Source organism: Desarmillaria tabescens, assembly GCF_030435595.1.
Source record: "Desarmillaria tabescens strain CCBAS 213 chromosome Unknown EV420scaffold_9, whole genome shotgun sequence".
Lineage (NCBI taxonomy): Eukaryota > Fungi > Basidiomycota > Agaricomycetes > Agaricales > Physalacriaceae > Desarmillaria > Desarmillaria tabescens.
The window spans coordinates 370,749-392,938 of record NW_026848308.1 but is presented as its reverse complement, the minus strand read 5'-3'; the positions used below and the strand labels follow the sequence as shown (position 1 = coordinate 392,938).

Here is a 22,190-nt window from a genome sequence, read left to right as displayed (position 1 = left end):
CGTCAGAACCTGATGCAGTGGCGTTGGTGGTTTCATCGACGGACATACTATTGACCAGCTTACCTCCGAGCTGCATAATCTTGGCATCAACAACCACTAGCATGTCAACCACCTCATCCTCTGCAGATTTGGCGGTGTTGTCAGTTTCTGGCTGTTAGCCACTAACTCTTATCGACTTAGATCGTACTAGGATCCCTACTCGCACTTCGGTAGGAGACGCTCTAGCAAGTCAAAGGCGATGAAAGTCGATGGGACAGATAGTCACGAAGAACGGAGTTCGATATTAGGTAGATTAAACCTTAGCCAAAGCTGGGGTTTAGACCAGCTGAGGCTCTACTTAAATACAGATGGGTATACTAATAATAGTACTGTGGGAAATGATCTGCATGGATCGCATATGAGTAATCACACTGAGTAAAACGAAGAAAAATGAATAAATCATAACATTACCCCCTCCTTAAGACTCATTCGTCCTGAATGAGTCATCGGACTCCTCCCCCTCTGTCTCGTATGAGTCGATTTCTGAGGCGCGTTCATTGTCGTTCCAGTTTTCCATCACCTTCTGGAGTAGGTTTACATCCGTTTCGTCGTCAGACGGAGGGTCAAGCAGAACGGGAGGATTTTTATACGGTCGATCTTCTCGTCGCGAGGCTTTGATTTCGAGTTTTCGTCTCTTTAAGTAGGAGTCTCGTACCCGGGGATCATTGAATTTGTGTTCTACACAGTGTCGGGGGTACGATACGATGGGGCCTGCCTCGCTGGGGTGGTCTTGGATGTATTTTTTGTTTTTCTCTAGAAGCGCTTTATCCATGGATTCAGAAATGTCGCCTATCAGCTTTCGAAACGAAGAGGGGACTGATACTGGTCCCACATTTTGGCCCGCGTCCGAGCCGTCTACTTCCCCTACCAGGTTAAGTTCTTCGGAATGTCTCGACGCGGTGCATTGGGAGGACGGAACGGTGATGATATCGGTGGCGCAGGGTGTGTTTGGTTCATGATATTGGACCGGGAGATTCCGGGGTATGTTGTCGTCTATCCCAACTGTCTTTCCTTCTTTGTTAACCGTCCACCAAACCTTTTGGATATGCGACTCGTAGTCGTTAACGAGTTCTTCGGCGTTGGCCATGTCGGAGCGTTTGACCCACGAGTTCTCCTCCGTTGGGTATCCCTTCCATTTTACCAGGTACTCGGTAATCGTTCGGCGGGTTGGTCCTCGACCGACAATTCTATCCCTTTCTTCCACAATCTCTTCGATCTCGTATTCTTCCTCATCATCAATTAACTCCAGCGGTGGTCATTCAGGGCGTGGCTGGTTTGAAAACTCGGGGGCATGATATGGGGTCAGGAGGGATTCGTTGAATCGGTTATGGATCCGCCACTTCGTCGGTAGCTTCAGTTCGTAAGCGGAGGCTCCTTTCTTTGCCGTGATAGTAAAAGGGCCTACCCGCCTATCATTCAGCTTCTTCGCAGGGCGAGGGAGACTTAGGTTGGTGGAGTCTAGCCACACTTTGTCGCCGATTTGGTAGTCCACTGCCTTCTCCTTCTGCTTGTCGTATGTCTTCTTCATCGACTCGGCCGCCTTTTCAAGGGATTCTCGGGCCTTTTCCTGGACTTCCTTTATTCCTTGAACTAGCTTTGACACTGCGGGAATGGAATCTGGATGTTGGGCTGTCTTGATTACCTGCCCGTCCCTGCCGAAGACCACCTTGTAGGGCGAGAAACCGGTGGCCGAATGCTTCCAGTTGTTATGGGTGAATGCCGCTAAAGGCAACCACTCACTCCAGTCGTCCTGTCAGTAATTAACGAACATTTTGAGGTATTTCTCGATCTCCTGATTAACCCTCTTGGTCTGCCCGTCCGTTTGAGGGTGGTAGGCCGTTGAAGGGTTCCCCTCTACTTGCATCAGCTTGTAGAACTCCCTCATAAACTTGGATACAAATATGGCCCCCCTATCCGAGATGACCTTCTCGGGCATTACTCCGTAGGGCACATAAACATGGTCCCTCAGGATCTTGGCGAAGCCCATGGAAGTGAGCTCCTCGGTGCACGCGATAGGAATGATCGTCTTAGAGAACCGGTCGACGATCACCAGGATAGAGTTAAATCCCTTTGAGTCAGGGAGTTTGGTAATCATGTCGACCGATATGTGGGTCCATGGGCGATCCGGTACTTTGTTCGGGTGAAGAGGTGCCTTCTTGGGTCAACGATCTGCCTTAGTTCGTTGGCAGACTTCGCACCCTTTCACGTACGCCTCTATGTCCCGACGCATACGAGGCCACCAGTAATCCCGTAGGACGAGTTCTTTTGTCTTCTCTATGCTGGGGTGACCTGCGGTTACATGATCATGCTGCAGGGCTATGATTTCCCCCCGTAACTGTCGATCGGTGGGCACGTAGATGCGTCCGTCGTACCAAAGTAGATCTTGAACCCGAGAAATCCCCTTTTCATGGTTAAGGGAGTCAGAGATGCCTCTATCCCACTTGTGCACGTCATGGGTAGCCAGTTTGATGCGTTCATGCAAATCTTCCTCAGTAGGCATGATTAACGCCCGGAAGTGTTCGGGCTTCAAGATGACAACGTCCTTGTTGTCGCTCTTTCCCTGGTCATGGTCCGCCCTTCTTGACAATAAATCCGCTTTGTGATTTTGGGCCCCGGGTTTGTGATGTAGGGTGAACTGGTATTCCGCCAGTTCAGTTACCCATCGAGCCTGACGTCGGTTGAGCTTCTGGGGCTTCCTGAAATATTGAAGATTCGAGTGGTCGGTCCAAATCTCGAAATCTTCTCGAGCGCCCATGAGGTACTGGCGCCACTCCTCCAGAGTGATCATTATGGCAAGGAGCTCTTTGTCATAGATTTCGTAATTTCGCTCGGTAACCGACAAAGATTTGGAGAGGAAGGCCACCGGTCGCCATTTCTCTTCCTGCCACTGGGATAGTACTGCCCCGATCGCTCCCTCACTAGAGTCTGCCTCTACCCTGAACTTTCCTTTATCGAGCGGGATGGTGAGAACCACATCTTCACGAAACAGCTCTTTTAGCCTTTCAAACGCCCTCTGCTGGGCCTCCCCCCACTTCCACTCTACCTTTCCTGTGAGCGCAGTGAGGGGCTTGACATGCTTGCTGTAGTCGCGGATGAATCGTCGGTAGAAATTGCAGAAGCCTAAAAAGGATTGAAGCTCTTGCTTTCGGGTGGGTACCGGCCAGTCCAAAAGGCCGGCGATCTTGACAGGGTCCATACGAACCTTCCCCTCGCTGATTAGGACGCCCAGGTACTCGGTCTCTTCCACCTCGAACTCGCACTTCTCTGCCTTTAAGAACAAATGGTTGGCCCGGAGAATTTTGAGCACTTCGCATACTATGTGTCGATGGTCTTTTTTATTCTTCGAGGCGATGAGTATATCGTCGAGGTAGACCGATACCTCTCCAGCCGTTATGAGATCTTTGAAGATGTCGTTCATCATCCACTGAAAGGTCGCCGGGGAGTTTGTGAGTCCGAAGAACATTACTAGGGGTTCATAGAGGCCGCGATTGGTTCTAAAAGCGGCTTTCCATTCATCTCCCTGTTTTATCCGGACGTTGTTGTACCCCCACCGCACGTCCAACTTCGTAAAGTATTTGGCCTCCTTCAGTCGGTCCATGAGTTCTCCGATAAGCGGCAATGGATATCGATTCTTGATGGTCATCTCGTTGAGCTTTCGGTAGTCCTGGACTGGTCGAAGCTTCCCGTCCTTTTTCTTAACGAAGAAGAATGGAGAGGCCATAGGGGATTTCGACGCCCGAATTCGACCCGTGGAGAGGTTCTCATCCAAGAACTTATCCAACTCCTCTTGTTCTGCTGGATTAAGGGGATAGACCTTACAGTCTAGGTTAGCATTGGCGTTGGGTACTAATTCGATGGCGTGGTCCCAGGGTTTTCGTGGGGGTAACTCATCGAAGTTCTCCTTGGCGAACACATCCTCGAACTCCCTGTACTCTTCAGGCACTATTTCTTCAAAAGACTTGGTAGTCTTGCGGGTGTTGGCCTGGGTGGCTAATTCATTGGCTTTAGTCCCCATGGCCCGCACGTGGAATGCCTCTTCGAAGTTGATTACTAGAATAGTGTCTCCCTCTTCGTACTCCTCCCAACATGACGAGGGATCGGTGTCTGGCAGGGAGAAGGGAATTTTACGACAAGTGCAGCGGGCTAAGGTAACTGCCCCGGTATTCCAGTCGATGAGCGGGTTGTGTCTTTGTAACCAGTCATGTCCGAGGAAGAGGGGGGTGGTTCCAAGGTCCATGACGGCCAGCTCTATCCTCTCTACATGATCCCCGATTTGTAGTCGTACCTCGGCGTACTCGGTGATGTCACCCCCCTTGTTTCGGGTGCCATCGGCGTTGTAAACCGGAACGGGTCGTGCAGCCTTTTTAAGGTTGAGGGCGTGACTCTGGGCCCAGGCGTGGTCTATCGAACTACCCGTAGCCCCGCTATCCACCAGCGCTTTTAGGGAGTGTACTTCTCGAGTGTCTAACGTCTCCAATTGCACGGTAATAGATACATTCCGCCCCTTCCTCCCTTGGATGTACATAGGGGGTTTCTGAAGATCTGCCATCCACTCCCACTTGTCTCTCGCCTCCCCCGCGGTCTCAGGTTGTTCCTTGAGAGCCTCCCACAGTTCTACCATCACCTCACTCTTCCGTCGAGGGTGAATCCATCGGTTCAAGGTGGCAAACGTGGCCGATTCGTCCTTGGCCAAGCGTAACGCCCGGCGGGTCCAGTGCGCCCCGAACGGTTCGTAGTAGGTGTCCTGGACTGCCTTCTTGAGGGCGGTGGTGAGCTCGGGATTGGGGGTCACGGGAGACTTCCCCTTGGGCATGCTAACCGGAATGTCAGACCGAAGGTGGGCCTCTTCGTCTTTGACCTCTTCTATAGAAACTGGGGGGTTCTTGACTCGAGGTGGCAGTTGGTCACCGGGCCGGTCGTGAAGGCCCCTCGGCGGCATTTGGTCACCTTCCGACGAGTTGGTGGAGGAGGGCTCGCTGCCCTGTGTTCGGCCCTGGCCATGGGCGCTTGTGCGTGGCGTTGTAACCTCCACCGTGATTCCGTACTTAACCTCATTCCTAACGCCGGCGGTACTCTCAGAAACCCTAGGCAGACGCACACATATCGGCTCGTCAAGGGGGTCGGCATCGTTTGCAGATGAGGCCACTACTAAATGTAGGTGGTCCCCTTGAGTCCCGGCCTCAGCTGCTTTTCCGCTTCTGACAAGAGGGACAACCTGGCCTACATCTGGACAGGAAGGTCCTGTTGTCGGAGTCGTCGGCCGATTCTCCCTGCCGGGGCGACGACGACCACTGTCTGGCATCCATCTTGTCTTGACCTGAGGCGCTGACTGGGTTCTCCAGTTCTTTCCCCGTTCGGTCAAGCAGGGGTGTCTGAGGTGGACCGGCCCCTAGGGGTTCATTGTCCATCGCAGGCTGCATAGGACGGCGGAAATCCCCTCCTACGCCATGGGTGTTTTGCGATTCCTCGTTCCTAGCTTCCTCGACTGGTAACGCGGCGAAAAAATTGGTATATTGATCATACGGAGTACCTACATGCGTAGTATAAGTCCGACTAGAAGTACATGAGTGTGCACCAGGGGAAACTAAGTCCTTTGCCGACACCATCGAATCGCTTATTTCGACGCCGGCTCGTCTTTTGACGACTCCTCCTCTTTCACCTCTTCGACCTTCATGTCCTTTCCCAACTCTTCCTTTTCAGCTTCAGCGAGCAATTGGCGGAGTCGGGCGACGTTGGGTTTCTTGCGAGGTGGGAGTTTGATGGGAAGCCACTTGGACCTGTCCGCGGGGCATTTATGGTCTCGGCTCCACCCGGTGTTCCCACACTTGAAGCACCACTTGTCAGACCGAAGTTTGTCGATTTCCATTGGCTGCCCTGCTCCCCCGTACGTGGTTCCCGTGGCGTCCTTCTTGTCGCCACTGGGACCCTGTCCCTTTGATTGATTTTGGTTGCCTCGACTCGAACCGCTTGGGTTTGAGGAGGGCTTACCTGCGAGGCCTTGGGCCACATCGTAGCGATAATTGGCGTCGATCCTAAGGACTCGTGCCTTCCATTGTGCGTAGGTTGTGGGGCGCTCATTGTCCCCATGCATAACCGTTTTGCACACCATCGGCCTAATCGCCGCTTCTACGGCCTCGAACATCTGTTTCTCGTCTTCGAACTCCTCGCACTTGTGGGCTAGACGTTCGAACTTTGCGAAGAACTCTACCGCGGACTTGAACTCCGACTGTCACACCTTCTTCCACTCTTGCTTCCATATGGCTAACTCCGCTACTTCTCGGAACTGAACCGTTAGGTCATGGGAGAATTCCTCCCATGTGGGGAACCTCCAATGCCCCTGCGGTGTTCGATAATGGTAGTATTGGTCGACCCACCACTGCTGGGCTTCTCCGCGTAAATACCCTTGGGCGAAGGTGACCCGGTAAGGGTTCTGCCCTTGCTCATTCATGGTATAGTACATCGGGAACATGGCAAAGTATACCTCGCAGTGATGGAGGAAGCGCGTGATATCCGATGATACGCCAAAGAAGTATTCTGGCTGCGTGACCAGCTTGGGTTTGACGTCGTTCCACGGGTTATTGACGGCCCCAGGAGCTAACTGCCACAGTGGGATTGGGTCCAGTGGTGGTGGTACGTTCGGGGGTGCCGGCGGTTTGGGAGGCCTGGAGAGAGAGCGAAGATGATGATTATCGTCCGGAGGCGGATATCCTCCCGGTGGTTGGTTTGGCGGCACAGGCGGCTGTTTCGGTACCGTCGACTCTTTTCCTTTGGAGGTTGATGCCCCCGGGTCTTCCCATGTTGCTTCCGGGTCGTCGGGTCCTGCACCCGCCCAGAACTCTTCGGTTTCGAGCGGATGGGGCATCGGTTGCAGTCGTCGGTAGGCCGCACACCCCTGTTTTTGTTGGTCGGGGTTCGCCAGGTTCCACACCAGGGCAGCCCGGTGCCATGTCTCCACCTCCAGGATGTTCTTCATGAGGTATACGTCCCCCATAGTTTTCGCGTCTCGGTAATCTTCTCCCGCCTCCGTGAGGAGCCACTGGAAGTCCTTCTCCATGTCTTCCATCATTATTTCGTAGAGCCCATGCCATGGGAGTATATTAAAGATTGTTGGTCGAGGATCCAGAGGGTGGACCAGGAGGGTTCGGACCGCCGTCATTACCTCCGTTTCGAGGGAACTGTTTGGTGGTCGACTCGGCATCCTCAGCCTCCTTCCTCTCTCGGGCGAGTCTATCGATCTCCTTGTTTCTCTTCCACCGCCCGATGTCGGAGTCAGGGTCGCTGATCTCAGACTCATAGGCCTGCCAGGCTCGTCGGTGAGCCTCGAGATCTGTTCCCGCCCGCTCTGCAAGCCCGGAGTATCGAGAGGCGGCCGCTCGCTGCCTGTTCTTGATCTCGGCTTGGGTGGCGTTGGGTTCGACGGGGAGGTCATAGAAGCCGTCGGGTCCGATGAGGGCATTGATTTCCGCACATCGAGTGCGTGCGTCTGCCGCTCTTGCTCGGTCCATTTGGGTCTCGAACTCTGGGGACTCCCGGGCATGCTGAGGGAGCTGGAGCGACTCGACGAGCGTGTGGTAGAGAAGTGGTCACGGACGCTGGTTGATAGGGACGGGGTCGGCGAATGCCTGCCCTGCGACCGATGGTGTAAAGGGGACTGGGGCGAGGTCTCCGGCGCCGGCAATTGCTCCAAGCTCCTCCTCGTCGTAGTCCGGGAACTCATCCCAGAGCTGCTGATCCGTCGGTTCAGCCCTGGTGATGGGGGAAGCGGGCGTTGGGGTCTCTGGGCGCTCGGGGACAGGGACGCTCCTCGGGGACGTGATTCCGGCCACAGGAGCCTCTTCCCCTGGCTCGGCGTAGACCCAACTGGTCTGGGGGTGCCAGCCGATGGGGGTTCCTCTGTTTGTCGGCCAGTTAGAAAGAATGGGTCCCGCTCCATCTGCACGGGAGGTAGTTGCGGCGGAGGCCCCAAGGGCAAGCTCTCCGGAATCACTGTCGTAGTTGTCTTCCTGGGCGACTCTGTATCTTCTGCTTTCACTTCCCCAGACGGCATCTGTCCACCTGTTTCCTGACCTTCCACTGAAGCTGTCTCCGGTATAGGTCGCATCTTCCTCCGTATTCGGGTAGAGGTCGTTGAGGAGGTCGTCGAGTCTTGTCCTCTCCCAGTCTGAGAGATCGTCCCCTTCGTACTCGGTGTCAGGGATTTCTTTGCCCTTGACCAGATGCCTGGTGCCTTGTCCTCGGGCTCCGTCGGTACTTGACTCGCCTTGGACTGGAGACTGGTCGAAGAGACCTGGTACGGGCGAGTCTCCTCGGTCGAGGAGTATGCCCCGGGTATCGGTGATGTCAACTGAGTCTGCTGACTCATTGGTAGCGCTTCTGTAGGAGTCGGTGCTCAACTCTGAGGATCGCGAGCTGTGTCGCGACGATCCGTAGAGGGACCTTCCAGATCCCCCGGAGGCGGTGGGTTCGACATCTTGTATCGTCTGCTGAGATGCCGTGGGAATATGAATTACTGGGGGAGGATAGGCGGGAGTGCTGGGGACGTAGTGGAACGGGAGTTGTGCGCGGACTTGCCTCTGTTGTTGAAAACAGCGGTGTAGTCGGTACAAAATAATGGACAAGAAAAAGAGTATAAAAGTCGCGAAGACGGCGGGAATGGCGTCGGACCAGGGCATCCGTGAGTGGATCTATCCTTGGTGTAAGTCGACGATTGACCATGCAAGCTGATAGACAGCAAGTATGGTGAGGACGATGAGGATTGCAATAATCAGGCTGAGGTCGGTTTTGTAGTTTGAACCATTCATCAACAGGATTTCGCTAGTTTCGGAGGTGCTTGTTAATGTCAACAACAGAATTGTTAACAAAGAAGCGAGCTGAAGGAGTAGAGTGAAGGGGTTCGTGTTTTTTCCTTAAATGCGTAGGAGACCAACGTAGGCTGCTACAAGCAGGGCTGCCAGTAGTGGTGCCGGGATGGTCGCTAGAACAAAGAGGGTAGTCACAAGGACTATAAGGATGACAGTAAGGATTGGGTCAGGTAGTACGAGTGGAAGGATCCAATCGGCTACCAAGAGGAGGATAATGAAGAAGTAAATGTTGGGCAGCGTGATGCTGAGCAACGTTGAGCGAGCTTCGGCTAAATGTTAGCCACTAACTCTTATCAACTTAGATCGTACTAGGATCCCTACTCGCACTTCGGTAGGAGACGCTCTAGCAAGTCAAAGGCGATGAAAGTCGATGGGACAGATAGTCACGAAGAACGGAGTTCGATGTTAGGTAGATTAAACCTTAGCCGAAGCTGGGGTTTAGACCAGCTGAGGCTCTACTTAAATACAGATGGGTATACTAATAATAGTACTGTGGGAAATGATCCGCATGGATCGCATATGAGTAATCACGCTGAGTAAAACAAAGAAAAATGAATAAATCGTAACACTGGCCTGACGGAGAGTTCATCGCTGAAAGCACCGGCGACCTCACGGATGGTCCTGAGAGTAACGTTGGCCCTCTTATCATAAGCATACCCAACCTTTGCCTCACTGCATCCATGGGTATCCGTCCACTGGGACAGTCGCTAGCCATGACAGTGTAAGCAAAGAATGCTGTGAAGAGAAAATATACACATACCTGCTGCAGGGACTCAATGCTCCAACGGTGCAAGCGACTGCCTGAGGATTGTTCATCCAGCACCATGTCTGGGAACTGCACAATGTAGCGTGGCAAAAAATCGTTCCACCAGGTCTGCACGCTTTTGGTGTATATAGCATCGATGCATGCGTCAATGTTATCCAACAAGAAGGCCTTCTGCTCACTGTCAATTTGACAGGCGATCTGGCAGTGAACTCAGCTACAAGTGCTAACAGCCAACAGCGAGCAGAAATTAGAACTTACATCGAGTTGCCTTTGAATTGCATCCATATGTGTTCTTGGGTAGATGGGTACTGGCAATAACTACGAAAGTCAGTGAATACTACGTTGGCATAGGGGAAAGGAATACCAACCGTCTTTGTCGGCTAGGAATAAGTGTGTCATGTTAAGGCATGAATGAGAAGGAGGGTAATTGGACCTTTTATACCTTCACAACCATGTGGTAGGGAGGATCGACAGGGGCTAGTACTGTAAAACTCCAATGCTCAGTCAACAAGTCAGAGGGAGTGTAGTGCAACGGAAAAATCAGAGGGTAAACACTAACCTGATGTCAGATATTGAAGTGAGAGGGGAAAAAGACCTTAACATACCAGGACGCATGCCAAATAGAAGACTCCACTTGCGACGATAGTTAGAAATTAAAGGGGGCATATAAATGTTCCAGGAGCGACTTGAAAGCTCTCATAGCATACAGAAGATGCTACCAGACTTTGCTACGGTCCTAAGGTGAACCAAGAGAGCAAAAAGAACTAGACTGTGAGTGAGGTCAGGTGAGGTCCAATACAGTGAATTGTGCCAGGTTAATACACGTTGGTGGGTCCTAAAATCAATCAGTGGCAGGCGTTCACCTATATGTCTTAACTAGCAGTGTATAAGAGTGCATACCACATGAGGAGATGATTGAGAGGATGAAAGAGCTGATACAGTGAGATGATCAGATGAAAACACGAATCGGGCATGAGAGTAAGCTTGATCGCTCCCTTGCGAACCCTCTTCACAACGTCCATATGGCACCTTGGAGAAAATATCTCACCCCTGAAGACAAACAGCAGGCCATCAGAGATAAGAGTAACCGCTATTATGCGAAGTACATGCCTGTCCATCATCTTATGGTACTTTTGATGACGTTGGCTTCCACTCAGAAATAAAGACAGCATTTCATTTCGGCGTAGGACCATGTATCGTCGCCAAGGGTAAGCGGCAGATGTTCGACTTTGTGACTTATTATCTTATCTATGTCATTAGAATTGCACCTGAGCCAGGGCCCTCCAATAATGAGGCAACTACTTCCACCAAAGTGAAAGTGGTGACTTGCCTGAAGAGACTACATCACACGAATCAATATGAACTTGACTCTGTGTATGTTCCCTCATTTGTTTGTATTTTTCCATGGTAATAATGGTAGATTCTAGGTCTGTTGCTGTCCCCAAGCCTGCCCCTCTGCCAGATCCATTTCCAAAATACAGGGCGGATGCGAGAGCCGTTGTACAAGAGTTTGAAGACTTTCTTAAAGGCAGGACACCGCATGACTATGTTGAACTTCTCTTGTGACTTTATTTCAAAAGCAACTCTTGCCGGCAAGGCCAGCTCTCTCTGTTTGTCAATCCCCTCAATGACTTATATTGAATGCAAAAGAATTATGCGGAGATTGTCACCAAGGCATTACAATCCGACAGTTCCAGCGAGCGGCAGCAAAAATTGGCCTGCACTGGAGAGCCCATTGGATGTTTAGTTCATTGGCTGGAGGATATTTGGCATGTAGCTATTGATGGTCCTGAGAAGTTGAGGCTTGCGTATGGCAAAAATAGGTTGAAATGGCAGCAGGATTCTATTGACGTAGCTACAACAATCTAAATCTGCTAATTCACCATCCTGAAAGCAAGCTCACGTCTTTTATACTTCTCTCTCAATCCTTCTGGACTGATCATCACCTCACAAAGCATCTCTTCCAGCCAACCCACCAACGTTCGTATAGGCTCCCAGACCAAATGATAACGTTTCATCTCCTTGCCCACGCCCGCACAATTGAGTATGACATTCTCATATTCTTGAAGAGACTGTTCGAGGCATGAGATCTCTAAGACTGCATCATTGAGGAGGCTGCAATACCCTTTGGGGTGATTCTTGGTCAGTGTTCCCATGTACTCTGTATATACCATGCTGGCATATCCTGATGGTGATCCATTTGTGATTATTCCGAAACAGGCTGAGATTCAGTCGATTTGGCCCATCGCCTCAGCTAATTGGGGACTCCACCTGTAGAGACAGCGTTCATGGGGGTAGAGCATAGAGCATAGACAATGTACTGTGCATGGGAATACCTGCTATTAACTTCAATGTCAATCAGATGTGTGGCCCTTCGAATGAGAGGCTCCAAGGATCTACAAGGTTGTTAGTTGGCACAGAGCATATGATAGTTACAAAGGTACTCACTTTGCATTGACTTGGTGCTTCTTCTGCCAGCGATACGTGTCTTGCCGTCGTTGATTAATTAAGTGGCGATTCCTGGGATATATTGAGTACTGGTAAAAGCAGTCATGCATATGAATTACTTGGCATAGCTATGGCGGCTGCTTGCATTATGAGCCTCTCGGTGCTCATCTGCCTTAGCGGGGGAGTCTCTATGCAGCGTAACCATATTCGATGGGAGGTGCAAGATGAATTCATCCTCCGACATGGCAAGACTGCTAATCTGAGTAGCCGGTGGTGTTTGTGCACAAGTCAGGGCTGGGTCGCAGGTCTGTACACCGGTCAGAGAAGTTACTTGTACGCACAAGACAGAATACACCCTTGTACAAATGTCTGCATGAGACATCCTTATAAAGAGGTGAACAATGAGTTAAATAGACAAAAACCAAACCGTCTGTTATCACAATTCGCAACCACCTAAGCATGAGCATAATGTGAGTATTTTGTTCATGGTGGAGAACACTGGACTTATTGAGCTAATACAGGTCTCCGCCACCCATCACCAAGACCCAAAAACAATTCCTGCAACCTTATCTCCTTGAGTATCACTGTGTAAAGAAAAACACTCATACCAATCCCAAGGCCTATGCTCAGTTCCAATTGCAGCTTTGGTTGGTCTGGCATGACTGATTTCGAAATGATCTCCACCATCCGGATCCACTAGATAAGGATGCTTGTGCCTATTGGAACGCATGTCGCCAAAATGTAGGCCTATCAATGTTTGCTCTGTTTCTCCAACTCGACACTGACCTACCCACAGGATCTTGCCATGATTGTTCAATCACTCAAATTCTGGAACCCGTTTTACGTGGCAGGCTTATCACGAAGGTCTGCAAACCAGAACACAGCGAAGCATGTCATATTGGAAGCCAAAGGGGCAGAGACAACAACCGATGAAGGCAGAGGGCAGGAGGAAGAGATGCTAGGAGCTTCCATCAGGAGGAGTGAAAGAACTCCCAAACCGCGCAGGCTGTCTGATAATGAGTTTTAAATAGTACCATTTGTTACCTTCTGTTATTCACCATATGTTTGACATACACGTGAAACATACTTCGGTCTTCCTAAATGGGACTCTTCCTCTTCTTCTTTGACTGCTCGGACCAAATCAGTGTTCTTGGATAAAATCTGGCTATATGTCGGTGGTCTTGGTTTCTTGGACTCTCATCAACTGCCATCTTAATGTCCAGTTGCTTTCTGGCACAGTTGCACTGGAGATTAAAATCTCTTCCAAATATGCGGTCCTCTCGGATAAAATCTGGCTATACATCGGTGGTCTTGGTTTCCTGAGCTTAAGAGCTGTTATCAAGTGCTGTCTTCATGTCTGGTTGTTTTCTGGCAGAGTCGTGCAGGAGATTAAAATCCTTTCCAAATGAGTTCTCTGTAAGCAGCACTGGTCCCTCCACTTGCACAACTTACTCTCATGAACTATAATCGCAGAAAAAAGGGTGGCCATGCACCAGTGGACATCATTGATGAAGCTAGCGATGAAGAGGAAGTTCGTATTCGTGTCCCTCGCTCCTCACAGACATATCACCATCACATGGACTATTCCTCTCAAGTCGGTTCTTCCGGCATCAGTGTGCGAACAACTGCCATAGCGATACAGCCAGGACCTATCTCTGCCATGAATACACAAGATCCTCCTTTGCCTCCTCCAGAACCTACTTTCTATGATACCTCTTCATTACTCGCTGGTCTCTCTGGGCTTTCTTTCCTTGACCCAGACTATACCACTCCTGCGGAGGTCGCCCATGGTGTGGAAGAAGGAGTGCAGCATCCTAGGCCTTTAGGCATAAGTGGAAGCTTTATACCTCAAGAACTTGTGGCTGAAATTTAACTAGGACCACCCACTTTTAGTATGGACATCCCAGTGTGAGGCATTCATGGCAGAGATCTTATGTTTGGAGGCACCAGCCTCAGGAATTGAGCAGTGCCATGTTTGTCACGCTGATCAAGGCTAATATCGTTGTGTCTCTTGTTTTGATGGACAAATGCTTTGTGCTAGCTGCACCGTGGATGGTCATTGGGCGATGCCTTTTCACAAAGTTGAGGTAACGTGAAAATTCTGCTTGGCCAAGTCTATGCTTACAAGCCATTTTCAGGAATGGACAGGTACCTACTTCAAAAGAACGACTCTGGCGAACCTCGGCCTAGTAATACAGTTAGGTCACCGACTTGGCCAGAAATGTGTTCTTCCAGCCATCGTCAAATCCTTTGTGGTAATTGATGTTGATGGTATTCATACAGTGCAGATGGGATTTTGCAACTGTACACAATCCATTGAGCAACAGGTTCAATTACTTAGGAGCCGCCTGTGGCCCACGACAACAATTTATCCTCAAACGGCTGCCACATTTCATGTTCTCCACCTATTTCAAGTTTTGTCTTTCATGTCCAAGGTTTCTGCATACGAGTTTTATCACACACTGGCATGCCTCTCAGATAACACTGGACTATATACACCCCCAGTATGTCTGTCCTTTCCATGCTTCTTTTCTCACATCTCACCATGACACTAGGATCGGTATGATACCTTCCTATGGATAATGTGCGAGTGGCATCACTTGTGCTCTTTGAAACGTTTCAGCCGTGGCCATGAACCTGGTGGGATTGCAGAGACGAGGCCTGGTGAATTGGTACTATGTTGTCCTGCCTGTCCCCATCCTCATGTGAATCTACCCCGTGGTTGGAACGAAAACCTGTAAGTGTATCGAGAAGTATCATGGCACAGTGTTAATATCAGATTCCAGAGGAAAACATTGGCTGTATCGCCTCTTTCTTGCAGTTGATGCCAATTTTCAGCTCTGCTGCCTGAACGTATCAAATGAAGATAATGACCCGAGTTTGAACCGTGGCTATGGTTACTTTGTCAAGGAAAATTCCTTTTGGTTGTTTCTTGAGATGTATGGCAAAATTATCCTGGCAGAAGAAAAAAGCACTTGCAACAACCACGATGCCGTCAAGCTGGCCAATAGCCATGGAGGTCAAGAGGTGGCAGCAACTGGTGTCGGAGCTGTAGTATGTGGTCGCCACGATATGAAGTGCCCTTTATCTGTTGGTGATCTTCAGAAGGGTGAAAGGTATGTCTGGTCTCCATATGAAGGATCCAAGTACTCATAATGGTCCTGCCTAGGTACATCAACATGGACTACTTCGTCTTGTCAACCCTGACTTGTGATATGCCACCTGACCTTGTGATTTCATACAATATCGCATGCCAGTGGCACAAGAACCTTTTTGTACGTATCAGCAAATATCCAATGGATCTGCAACCTGGCCAACTGGAGCACAACATACTCTATCTTGTGCCAAAGTTCCATTTGCTGGCGCATATCCTCAAGTGTCGCAACAACTTTTCCTTCAACTTCTCAGCGAAAGTAGGATGAACAGATGGAGAAGCACCCGAGAGAACATGGGCTGCAACCAATGCCTTGGCAAATAGCACCAAGGAAATGGGTCCAGGATCACGTCAGGATACCCATGATGACCATTTTGGGGACTACAATTGGCGGAAAATTGTGATCATGGGTACGTTGTTCTCTGCTACCATATTCGACATTTCAGTTGATGAACATGAACAGCACAGACACTCTGTGAAAAATTTCGGGATGCGTTCAAAGCACGTGTGGAGCATGTAGCTGAATTTATAAGTTATGAAGATGCTCTGCAAAGCAAACATGCAGATGCCATCATCCAGTGGTGCTCTATGGTGTTAACTTGGGAGCAGGATTGCTCACAGCCTAATCCTTTTGCCCCAACTTTACATTGTAAGTCTTCTATCTTGCCGATACCACTTTTGCTCATGTAATGTGAAATTAAGCTGTCACTGAAAATGCAGTATGCCTTGAGTTGGTCAGAGAAGAAAAGCAGGAAACCAAGATTGAAATTCACCATGATGTTAGTCCTAGCGAATTCATCGCTCAGGGTCTGCAATTAGAAGAAGCACAGTATGTTGTCCAGCACGTCTTGAAGTCCCTTGTCTGACAATATCTTAAGGGTATGACTGGTCGATGATATGGCTGTACTTGGAGCACACTCGACCAATCTCCAACATACTAGAGTTCAACAACAAGCCAACTGCATTTCTCGCAAGATCGAAGCTTGGATTGATGTACAGAAGGTGTACATGCCAAGAACTACTTTACTATGTGCTAGGGATGACGATCGTCGTGCTCCAGGTGTTGAAGTCCATACCTCCAAGATACCTTTATACCTTCCTTCTCATGCACTGTGACTCAACGCTGTACAAACCAACATTCAAAACACCGTCATCAACGATGAGCGCCGGTTGCGTCTTGCCCAGGCACATGATACCTTAGCGACTTTACATGATCACCTACTGTTGAAATCGTATCTGGTGATATGGCGCCAAAGGTTTTCCCATGGACAGTGTTATGGGACCAAAGCAAATGTGCTGATGCATAGGGTGGAGACCAAAATACAAGCAGATGCTGCATGTTACAGGCAGGTTTACATGGCCTTGGAAGCGGTATCTACAGCGTTAGGTCAGAAGGAGTGGAAGGCAGGACTATCTCCCTTGAAGGCGGAAGATGTCCATGGTTTGGATTCATATAATGAGACGACCTCGGAGGGACAGCGTACGTTGTCATGGATATGGAAGACAAACCTCCAGGGAGGCGAGAAAGGACTACAAGAAGGTGAATCAATTTGAAGTCAAAGAAATAGTAATCACGTACTGACATGCCTTTGTTCAAGCGTTGCACATTGAATGGTGCAAGTCCTGCATGCATGCTCAGCGATGGCAAGAGGAGTGCGATCTTCTGACAGAGGAGATCTGTTGGGTTCAAGTCACTTTCCAATATTATAGTGGCATGTGGAAGGGCCGAGCCACTTGCACAGATTTACCAGGAGCAAAAGCATATGCACTGAGGCAGGCCACTCTCTGGTCAGACCTTAGTGCAAGTGCGGCAACTCGATGGAACGAAGTATTGGCCTCTTTGCCAGCACCTTCAGTTGACTTTGATCCGACAATGGATCTTGACTTGCATGGCCATCGATCATAGGTACCACGTTCTTCGGGCTTCCAATAATATCTTCCTTGTACTACTTGTACCGCTTCTTTACCATTTTGTATTAACATTCAAATGTAACTGAAAGGATTTATCTGTGCTCTTCACGCAGTGTAGTACATGAACTCAAAGTCTAGATATGTAGATCCTCTAGATTCCAGTGCTCCTCCACCTCCACAAAATAATGTTCGACTTCCTTGAACCATCGCATGATCATATCCTCGAGCTCATTGAGCTTTGCGAACACTCCTGCCAGGGTCCAATTTTCAGGCGGTGGGCCATTCTCAACCCAGCGATTCTTGAGGCCCATAATATACAAAGTAAAGATTTCCTGGGTAGTTAAACATAAGCAGCACAGTCGAGATGGACAGAACAAGACATACAATTTTCCTTTGTTCCTGATCTGCCCTCATCCGCTTGTACTCCTTGGCTGTTTGTGTAGCACCACGTTCAATGGGCCATTCGACAAACCATTCATGCCAGATGCGCCGGAAAAAGGAGCGGATCCGGTTCTGGCGAACAGCACGTTCGAATCGAGGACCTCAATTGGCAAGCCAGAGCCGCTGTTCAGGGGTATATTCCAGCCGGATTGCGTATTCATAGAGTCCAGGGATGCGTAGGACTCCAATGATTCTGCTGGATAAAGAGTGAGCAAGAGTAATCAAAACAGCATAGTTATATACTCTTACACTTTGAGGGTGTGTAGATCGTTGTAGGGATGATAGAAGAGCATGGTCCTGAACAAGGCAAAGTAATCAATAAGGTGAATAGTACAGAAGTGTCAGACAAACGGTGAGAATGGGGTAGAAAAATCGTCAAACAAAGATTCAAAGTCAAAAAGTGATCTCATGTCAAGCTGGTCACTGTCAGCAGATGTTGGATCATCATCGGTAGCATGGATGGCTGTGGTATCAGACAACTGTTCTGTGAGGGGCATGGCATTTAGATGGACGAGCAACAGCTCCAGCAGGGCAATATATATCCAAAAAGGACCTACCCAAATAATGTGGCACCAGGCTTTCGGTGTACACAATGCAGGCCATTCACCTGTGTACAATGTAGGCAGATTTGTGTACAAGTCAGGAGGATTCCTTGTGCACAGTGGGAAATAATAACAGTTGAAGGCATTTGTGCACAGTGCAGGAGAGCCATCTGTACAGAGCCAGAGACCTATCAGAGCTCACAGTGGAAGAAGGCACAGTTGTACACAAACCAGGAAGCCCCCCCATGGACAGCGAGAAGCCATAAGATTGCGGGTTATTTGTGCACAAGGCAGGTGAGCCATCTGTACACAAAATTGGAGAGCCATCAGCACTCGTAACTGATTGTCAAGAGGTAGATGAGATATACTCTAACCTCTAATACATCTCAAAGGAAATGTTTTCGTTGAATTGAAATGAACTTATTACGATTTTGCGCTCTATCTTATCTTATCAGCTCTCTCGTAATCTCGCTATGATAATTCTCCGGACTTGATCGCATTCTACCATGTGGGTTCAGTACGTTTACCGTACCGTTGCAGACACTTGTAGTATATTTAGCACGACCCAAACTGTATTTAAGTAGCTCGACTGCAGGTCTTAAACCTCAGTCTCGAACTAAAGTTTATTCACCCGATAACTTAGTCTGAACTCACTCTCACTCAACTAAGTGATAGCTCCCTGCACATAAACCTGCGAGCAACACAAGGCGCCTGACCGAAGTGTGAGTCACGCCTAGTTGTTTGATCTTGTTTGTGTAATCGGTCGCTAACAATTAGTTCGAGACTTTCTTACTCTTCAACAACAACCACATTGTCGAACAGTAACGAATGAACCCCATCGAACAGTACCTCACCGACCTCTTTGGACTACAAGGCTTTATTGCCGTAGCCTATCTCGCATTCCTATATGGATACGAATACCGACAAAACCAGGAGCCAGTCTCCGAAGAAACTATCCCTGTCGAAGCCCCCAACCCGGAGGCTAGACGACCGAACACACCCCCTCCCAACTACGTTGACAACAGGCCCGAACCCATTATCCATTTCATCTTCATTACCGACGACGAGTGGATCACAGAAGACTCCGACTCAGACAAGTCCAGTGAGTCCAGCGCCGAGATGGAAGGATGGCCCACACAAAGAGGCCCAGTCATTGAAGAAGAAGAAGAGCAGGGAATCTATGAACAAGGGGTGGACCAGCGTGTTCTCTCTCCCATTACCGAAGAAGAAAGCGAAGGGGAAAGCGAAGGAAGTGACCCCTGGAACGCCCCCTCCCCCACTTCAACCGAAAACTCAGCCGCCAACCCTGGGTATGATTCAGACGGGCAGCGCGTCTATCAGCGAGGGCTTAGATACCATCTGGGAGAAAGAAGAGAGGCTGAAGATGGAACTGGAAGCAGTTCAAATGAGGAAAGCAGCGATTCAGAGGAGGACTACGACAGCGATGAGCTCCCAGGGCCACGCAACAACTGGTCCCCTCCAAGACTGGACTCCAGGGGAGAAACATGGGGCTACCACTACACCCGCAATGACCCATCAGACGACGAAGACAACTACCTCAACCTCGTCACCCGCCCAAACACCCCAATCATCGTCAACGATCGGGCCGGGGAAGCAACTACCGAGCTCGACAACTGCGGACCCACGTACGACGCCGACGCCAGCTGCAATGTATGCAGACAGCTGCAGGACTACGCCGACGCATGGCTCATGTACGAAGGAATTGAAGCCCCCACCTCAGTCATCCCATACGCCATCTATCCCCTTGCACCCGAACACCCCCACGCAGCCCCTATCCCCTTCGTTGCACCCTGGGTATGGGATAGACCCCGAAGACCAGACTTCGATCAGGTCATACTCAGGGTCAACGAGTGGGCAAGAATCATTTGAAACTGGAACCGTATCGTCACAGGAAGTACGGAGCCTTTCGAACGAGTCTGACCAATCAGACTTAGAAGAAGGAGAAATCTATGAGAACCCTGGAATAGGGCAGACTTCGATTTACGACAACAGCATCGAGTCGGAGAGTATGGAGACGAGGATGTCATTCCAGAATTCGTGGAAGGATCTAGCTCGGGAACCTACTGAGGCCGAGCTAGAAAATATGACCTATTTGGAAATGCTACGATGGACAGAGAAGAAGTTACCGTGGGAGCTGTCATGGAACAGCTCACCGCAAGGAAGGTACTTCCAAAAGGAGAAGAATTCACAAACCGGGGCCCAGGTAATTTACCGAGAAACCGTGTTCCACACAAATATTCTATGGAACCAAGTACACCCAGACGACTACACGGACCCCGGAGACAGATACCAGGTACCAGCACCATCAGAAACGTCCAGCGGAAGCACGGTGGACTTAAGCCACCTATCCATTCTCCGAAGGACAGGGTACGTTGACCCTAGCCAGCTATTCGCAGCAGCAGGAACACCAGGAAGCACAGGCGCAGCAGTCCCCGTGGTACCACCTCCCGCACCGCAAGGACCTTTATCCCCGCATCATAACCCAGCACTACGATCATTACCGCGTCCGGCAGCAATCCCTATCCCCACCGACCCTGTCCAACCACCCAACACGCCACCACCATTCATAGTTGGGGTGGCAAACACGAACCCCTGGGGACAAGTAAAACCGCAGCTAGCGGATCCCCCCGAGAAGTTCAAAGGAGAGTCAAGCGACGTAGACCGATTCCTTAACCAGTGCGAAGACTACTTCAACGTATTCCCTCAACAGTTCACCATGAACGCGCATGGACAAAACCCTAACAGGGTGGTGTTCTGCACCTTTCGACTCACAGACAAAGCATTGCATTGGTGGAATCATGCTAGAGACGAATACTATGATGAAACGTGCGGATACCTGCGATATCCCGCATGGCACGTATTCCGGCAAACAATTGAAGATCAGTTCAGAACCAACGCCGAGGTGGAACTCAAACTACAGGAGTTCAAACGTATCCGACAGAACACTTACAAGTTGGCCAAGGAATTCTTCCGGGATTTCGAACGTTTAGCCAAAGAATCTGGCAAACGCCATAATGAGGAATACATGATCGAGATACTCAAACCGGCTATTCGAAAGAACGTCAAAACCGCCATACACGCTACCGGTACTGCCCTACCCCGAACATATGCGGAATGGAAGTTCAGGGTGGAGCAGATGGACTATAACTACCGAGTAGGCTTAGCTGAAGACGCGGGCCGAAACCAAGGAACGCAGGGTCAGCAGAACAAGGGAACGGGAAAAGCCGGGAACCCCAGGAATTCCCAGGGTGACAAGAAGACAGGAATGGGCACCACGTATGGGGGCCAAGGGCAGCCTATGGAGATAGATCGACTGCACAAGGAAGGGCAATGCTTCCGCTGCAGTCACAAAGGCCATAGGAAGCAAGACAACAAGTGCCCCAAGGATGAAAGCACCTGGCTCGTCAAGCACCAGCCCAAGTTCTCTCGAGCTCAAATCCGCGCAATGTATCAGCAAGTACTAAAGGATGAAGAAGGGGAAGCCTCCACATCAAAGATCGAGGAGGTAAAAGACGAGCCGGCGGCGTAAGCGACAAACGCGCGTCGGCTAAGGACATAATTTCATTTAGTGGTGCGTCACAGAACCCCGCAGGTCGGACTAATGTACCGCATGTAGTATCTCAAGGCAATGACAAAACTTTCACGCTATCACAAAATGAAATTACAAAGTCACATATAAAGAAGAACGGTGTACAGGGGATTCCCACCATGCTCGAAGAAGAACCCCACTCAAGATCCTTGGCCACCGGTGCGAAAGCACAAGCAGCTAGTCCTGCGAAAGGCGGCGGGACACTCGGGATCAACCTCACTCCGTCGGGGGCAGATGACGGCGCGGGGAACAGAGGAAGAGCGGCCGAGCCCAAGGCGAGCAGTGAAGAACCCCACTCGGGGGCGGAATGTACGCGCCAGCCACGAGTGACCGGCTGCCCCCATCGTGGAACGGAGCCGCAAGAGGGAACGCGAATCCCCAGCAAGAAAACCGCTGCCCCGCAAAGAACAGTCCAGAC

The 22,190-nt window shown here is 50.1% G+C and overlaps 7 protein-coding genes across 7 annotated transcripts; 4 read left to right on the top strand and 3 right to left on the bottom strand.

Moving 5' to 3' along the window:
* Positions 1-457: 457 nt before the first annotated feature.
* Positions 458-1,126, bottom strand: EV420DRAFT_1639541 (uncharacterized protein; the record flags this gene model as incomplete). The annotated part of the gene is made up of 1 exon (XM_060476984.1): positions 458-1,126. The coding sequence occupies one exon, from the start codon at positions 1,124-1,126 to the stop codon at positions 458-460; it is 669 nt and encodes a 222-aa protein (XP_060333939.1).
* An 8,301-nt stretch (positions 1,127-9,427) lies between these two features.
* On the bottom strand, positions 9,428-10,065 carry EV420DRAFT_1639536 (uncharacterized protein; the record flags this gene model as incomplete). The annotated part of the gene is made up of 4 exons (XM_060476983.1): positions 9,428-9,607; positions 9,661-9,864; positions 9,925-9,974; positions 10,035-10,065. The coding sequence occupies 4 exons, from the start codon at positions 10,063-10,065 to the stop codon at positions 9,428-9,430; spliced, it is 465 nt and encodes a 154-aa protein (XP_060333938.1).
* A 792-nt stretch (positions 10,066-10,857) lies between these two features.
* On the top strand, positions 10,858-11,535 carry EV420DRAFT_1477071 (uncharacterized protein; the record flags this gene model as incomplete). Its single annotated transcript, XM_060469391.1, has 4 exons — positions 10,858-10,874; positions 10,927-11,040; positions 11,094-11,214; positions 11,317-11,535. The coding sequence occupies 4 exons, from the start codon at positions 10,858-10,860 to the stop codon at positions 11,533-11,535; spliced, it is 471 nt and encodes a 156-aa protein (XP_060333937.1).
* Positions 11,536-12,244: 709 nt separating this feature from the next.
* On the top strand, positions 12,245-13,141 carry EV420DRAFT_1477070 (uncharacterized protein; the record flags this gene model as incomplete). The annotated part of the gene is made up of 3 exons (XM_060469390.1): positions 12,245-12,419; positions 12,529-12,584; positions 12,911-13,141. 3 exons carry the CDS (start codon positions 12,245-12,247, stop codon positions 13,139-13,141), a joined length of 462 nt encoding a protein of 153 aa, XP_060333936.1.
* A 429-nt stretch (positions 13,142-13,570) lies between these two features.
* Positions 13,571-13,987, top strand: EV420DRAFT_1639534 (uncharacterized protein; the record flags this gene model as incomplete). Its single annotated transcript, XM_060476982.1, has 1 exon — positions 13,571-13,987. One exon carries the CDS (start codon positions 13,571-13,573, stop codon positions 13,985-13,987), a length of 417 nt encoding a protein of 138 aa, XP_060333935.1.
* Positions 13,988-14,141: 154 nt separating this feature from the next.
* Positions 14,142-17,174, top strand: EV420DRAFT_1734532 (uncharacterized protein; the record flags this gene model as incomplete). Its single annotated transcript, XM_060479985.1, has 12 exons — positions 14,142-14,201; positions 14,253-14,618; positions 14,670-14,851; positions 14,901-15,230; positions 15,284-15,527; positions 15,558-15,678; positions 15,732-15,917; positions 15,989-16,097; positions 16,210-16,336; positions 16,433-16,500; positions 16,525-16,748; positions 16,867-17,174. The coding sequence occupies 12 exons, from the start codon at positions 14,142-14,144 to the stop codon at positions 17,172-17,174; spliced, it is 2,325 nt and encodes a 774-aa protein (XP_060333934.1).
* Positions 17,175-17,600: 426 nt separating this feature from the next.
* Positions 17,601-18,469, bottom strand: EV420DRAFT_1181512 (uncharacterized protein). Its single transcript, XM_060466234.1, has 4 exons — positions 18,394-18,469; positions 17,972-18,332; positions 17,870-17,917; positions 17,601-17,816 (listed from the first exon to the last, which is right to left on the bottom strand). Exons 1-4 carry the CDS (start codon positions 18,407-18,409, stop codon positions 17,723-17,725), a joined length of 519 nt encoding a protein of 172 aa, XP_060333933.1. The 5' UTR covers positions 18,410-18,469; the 3' UTR covers positions 17,601-17,722.
* Positions 18,470-22,190: the final 3,721 nt, after the last annotated feature.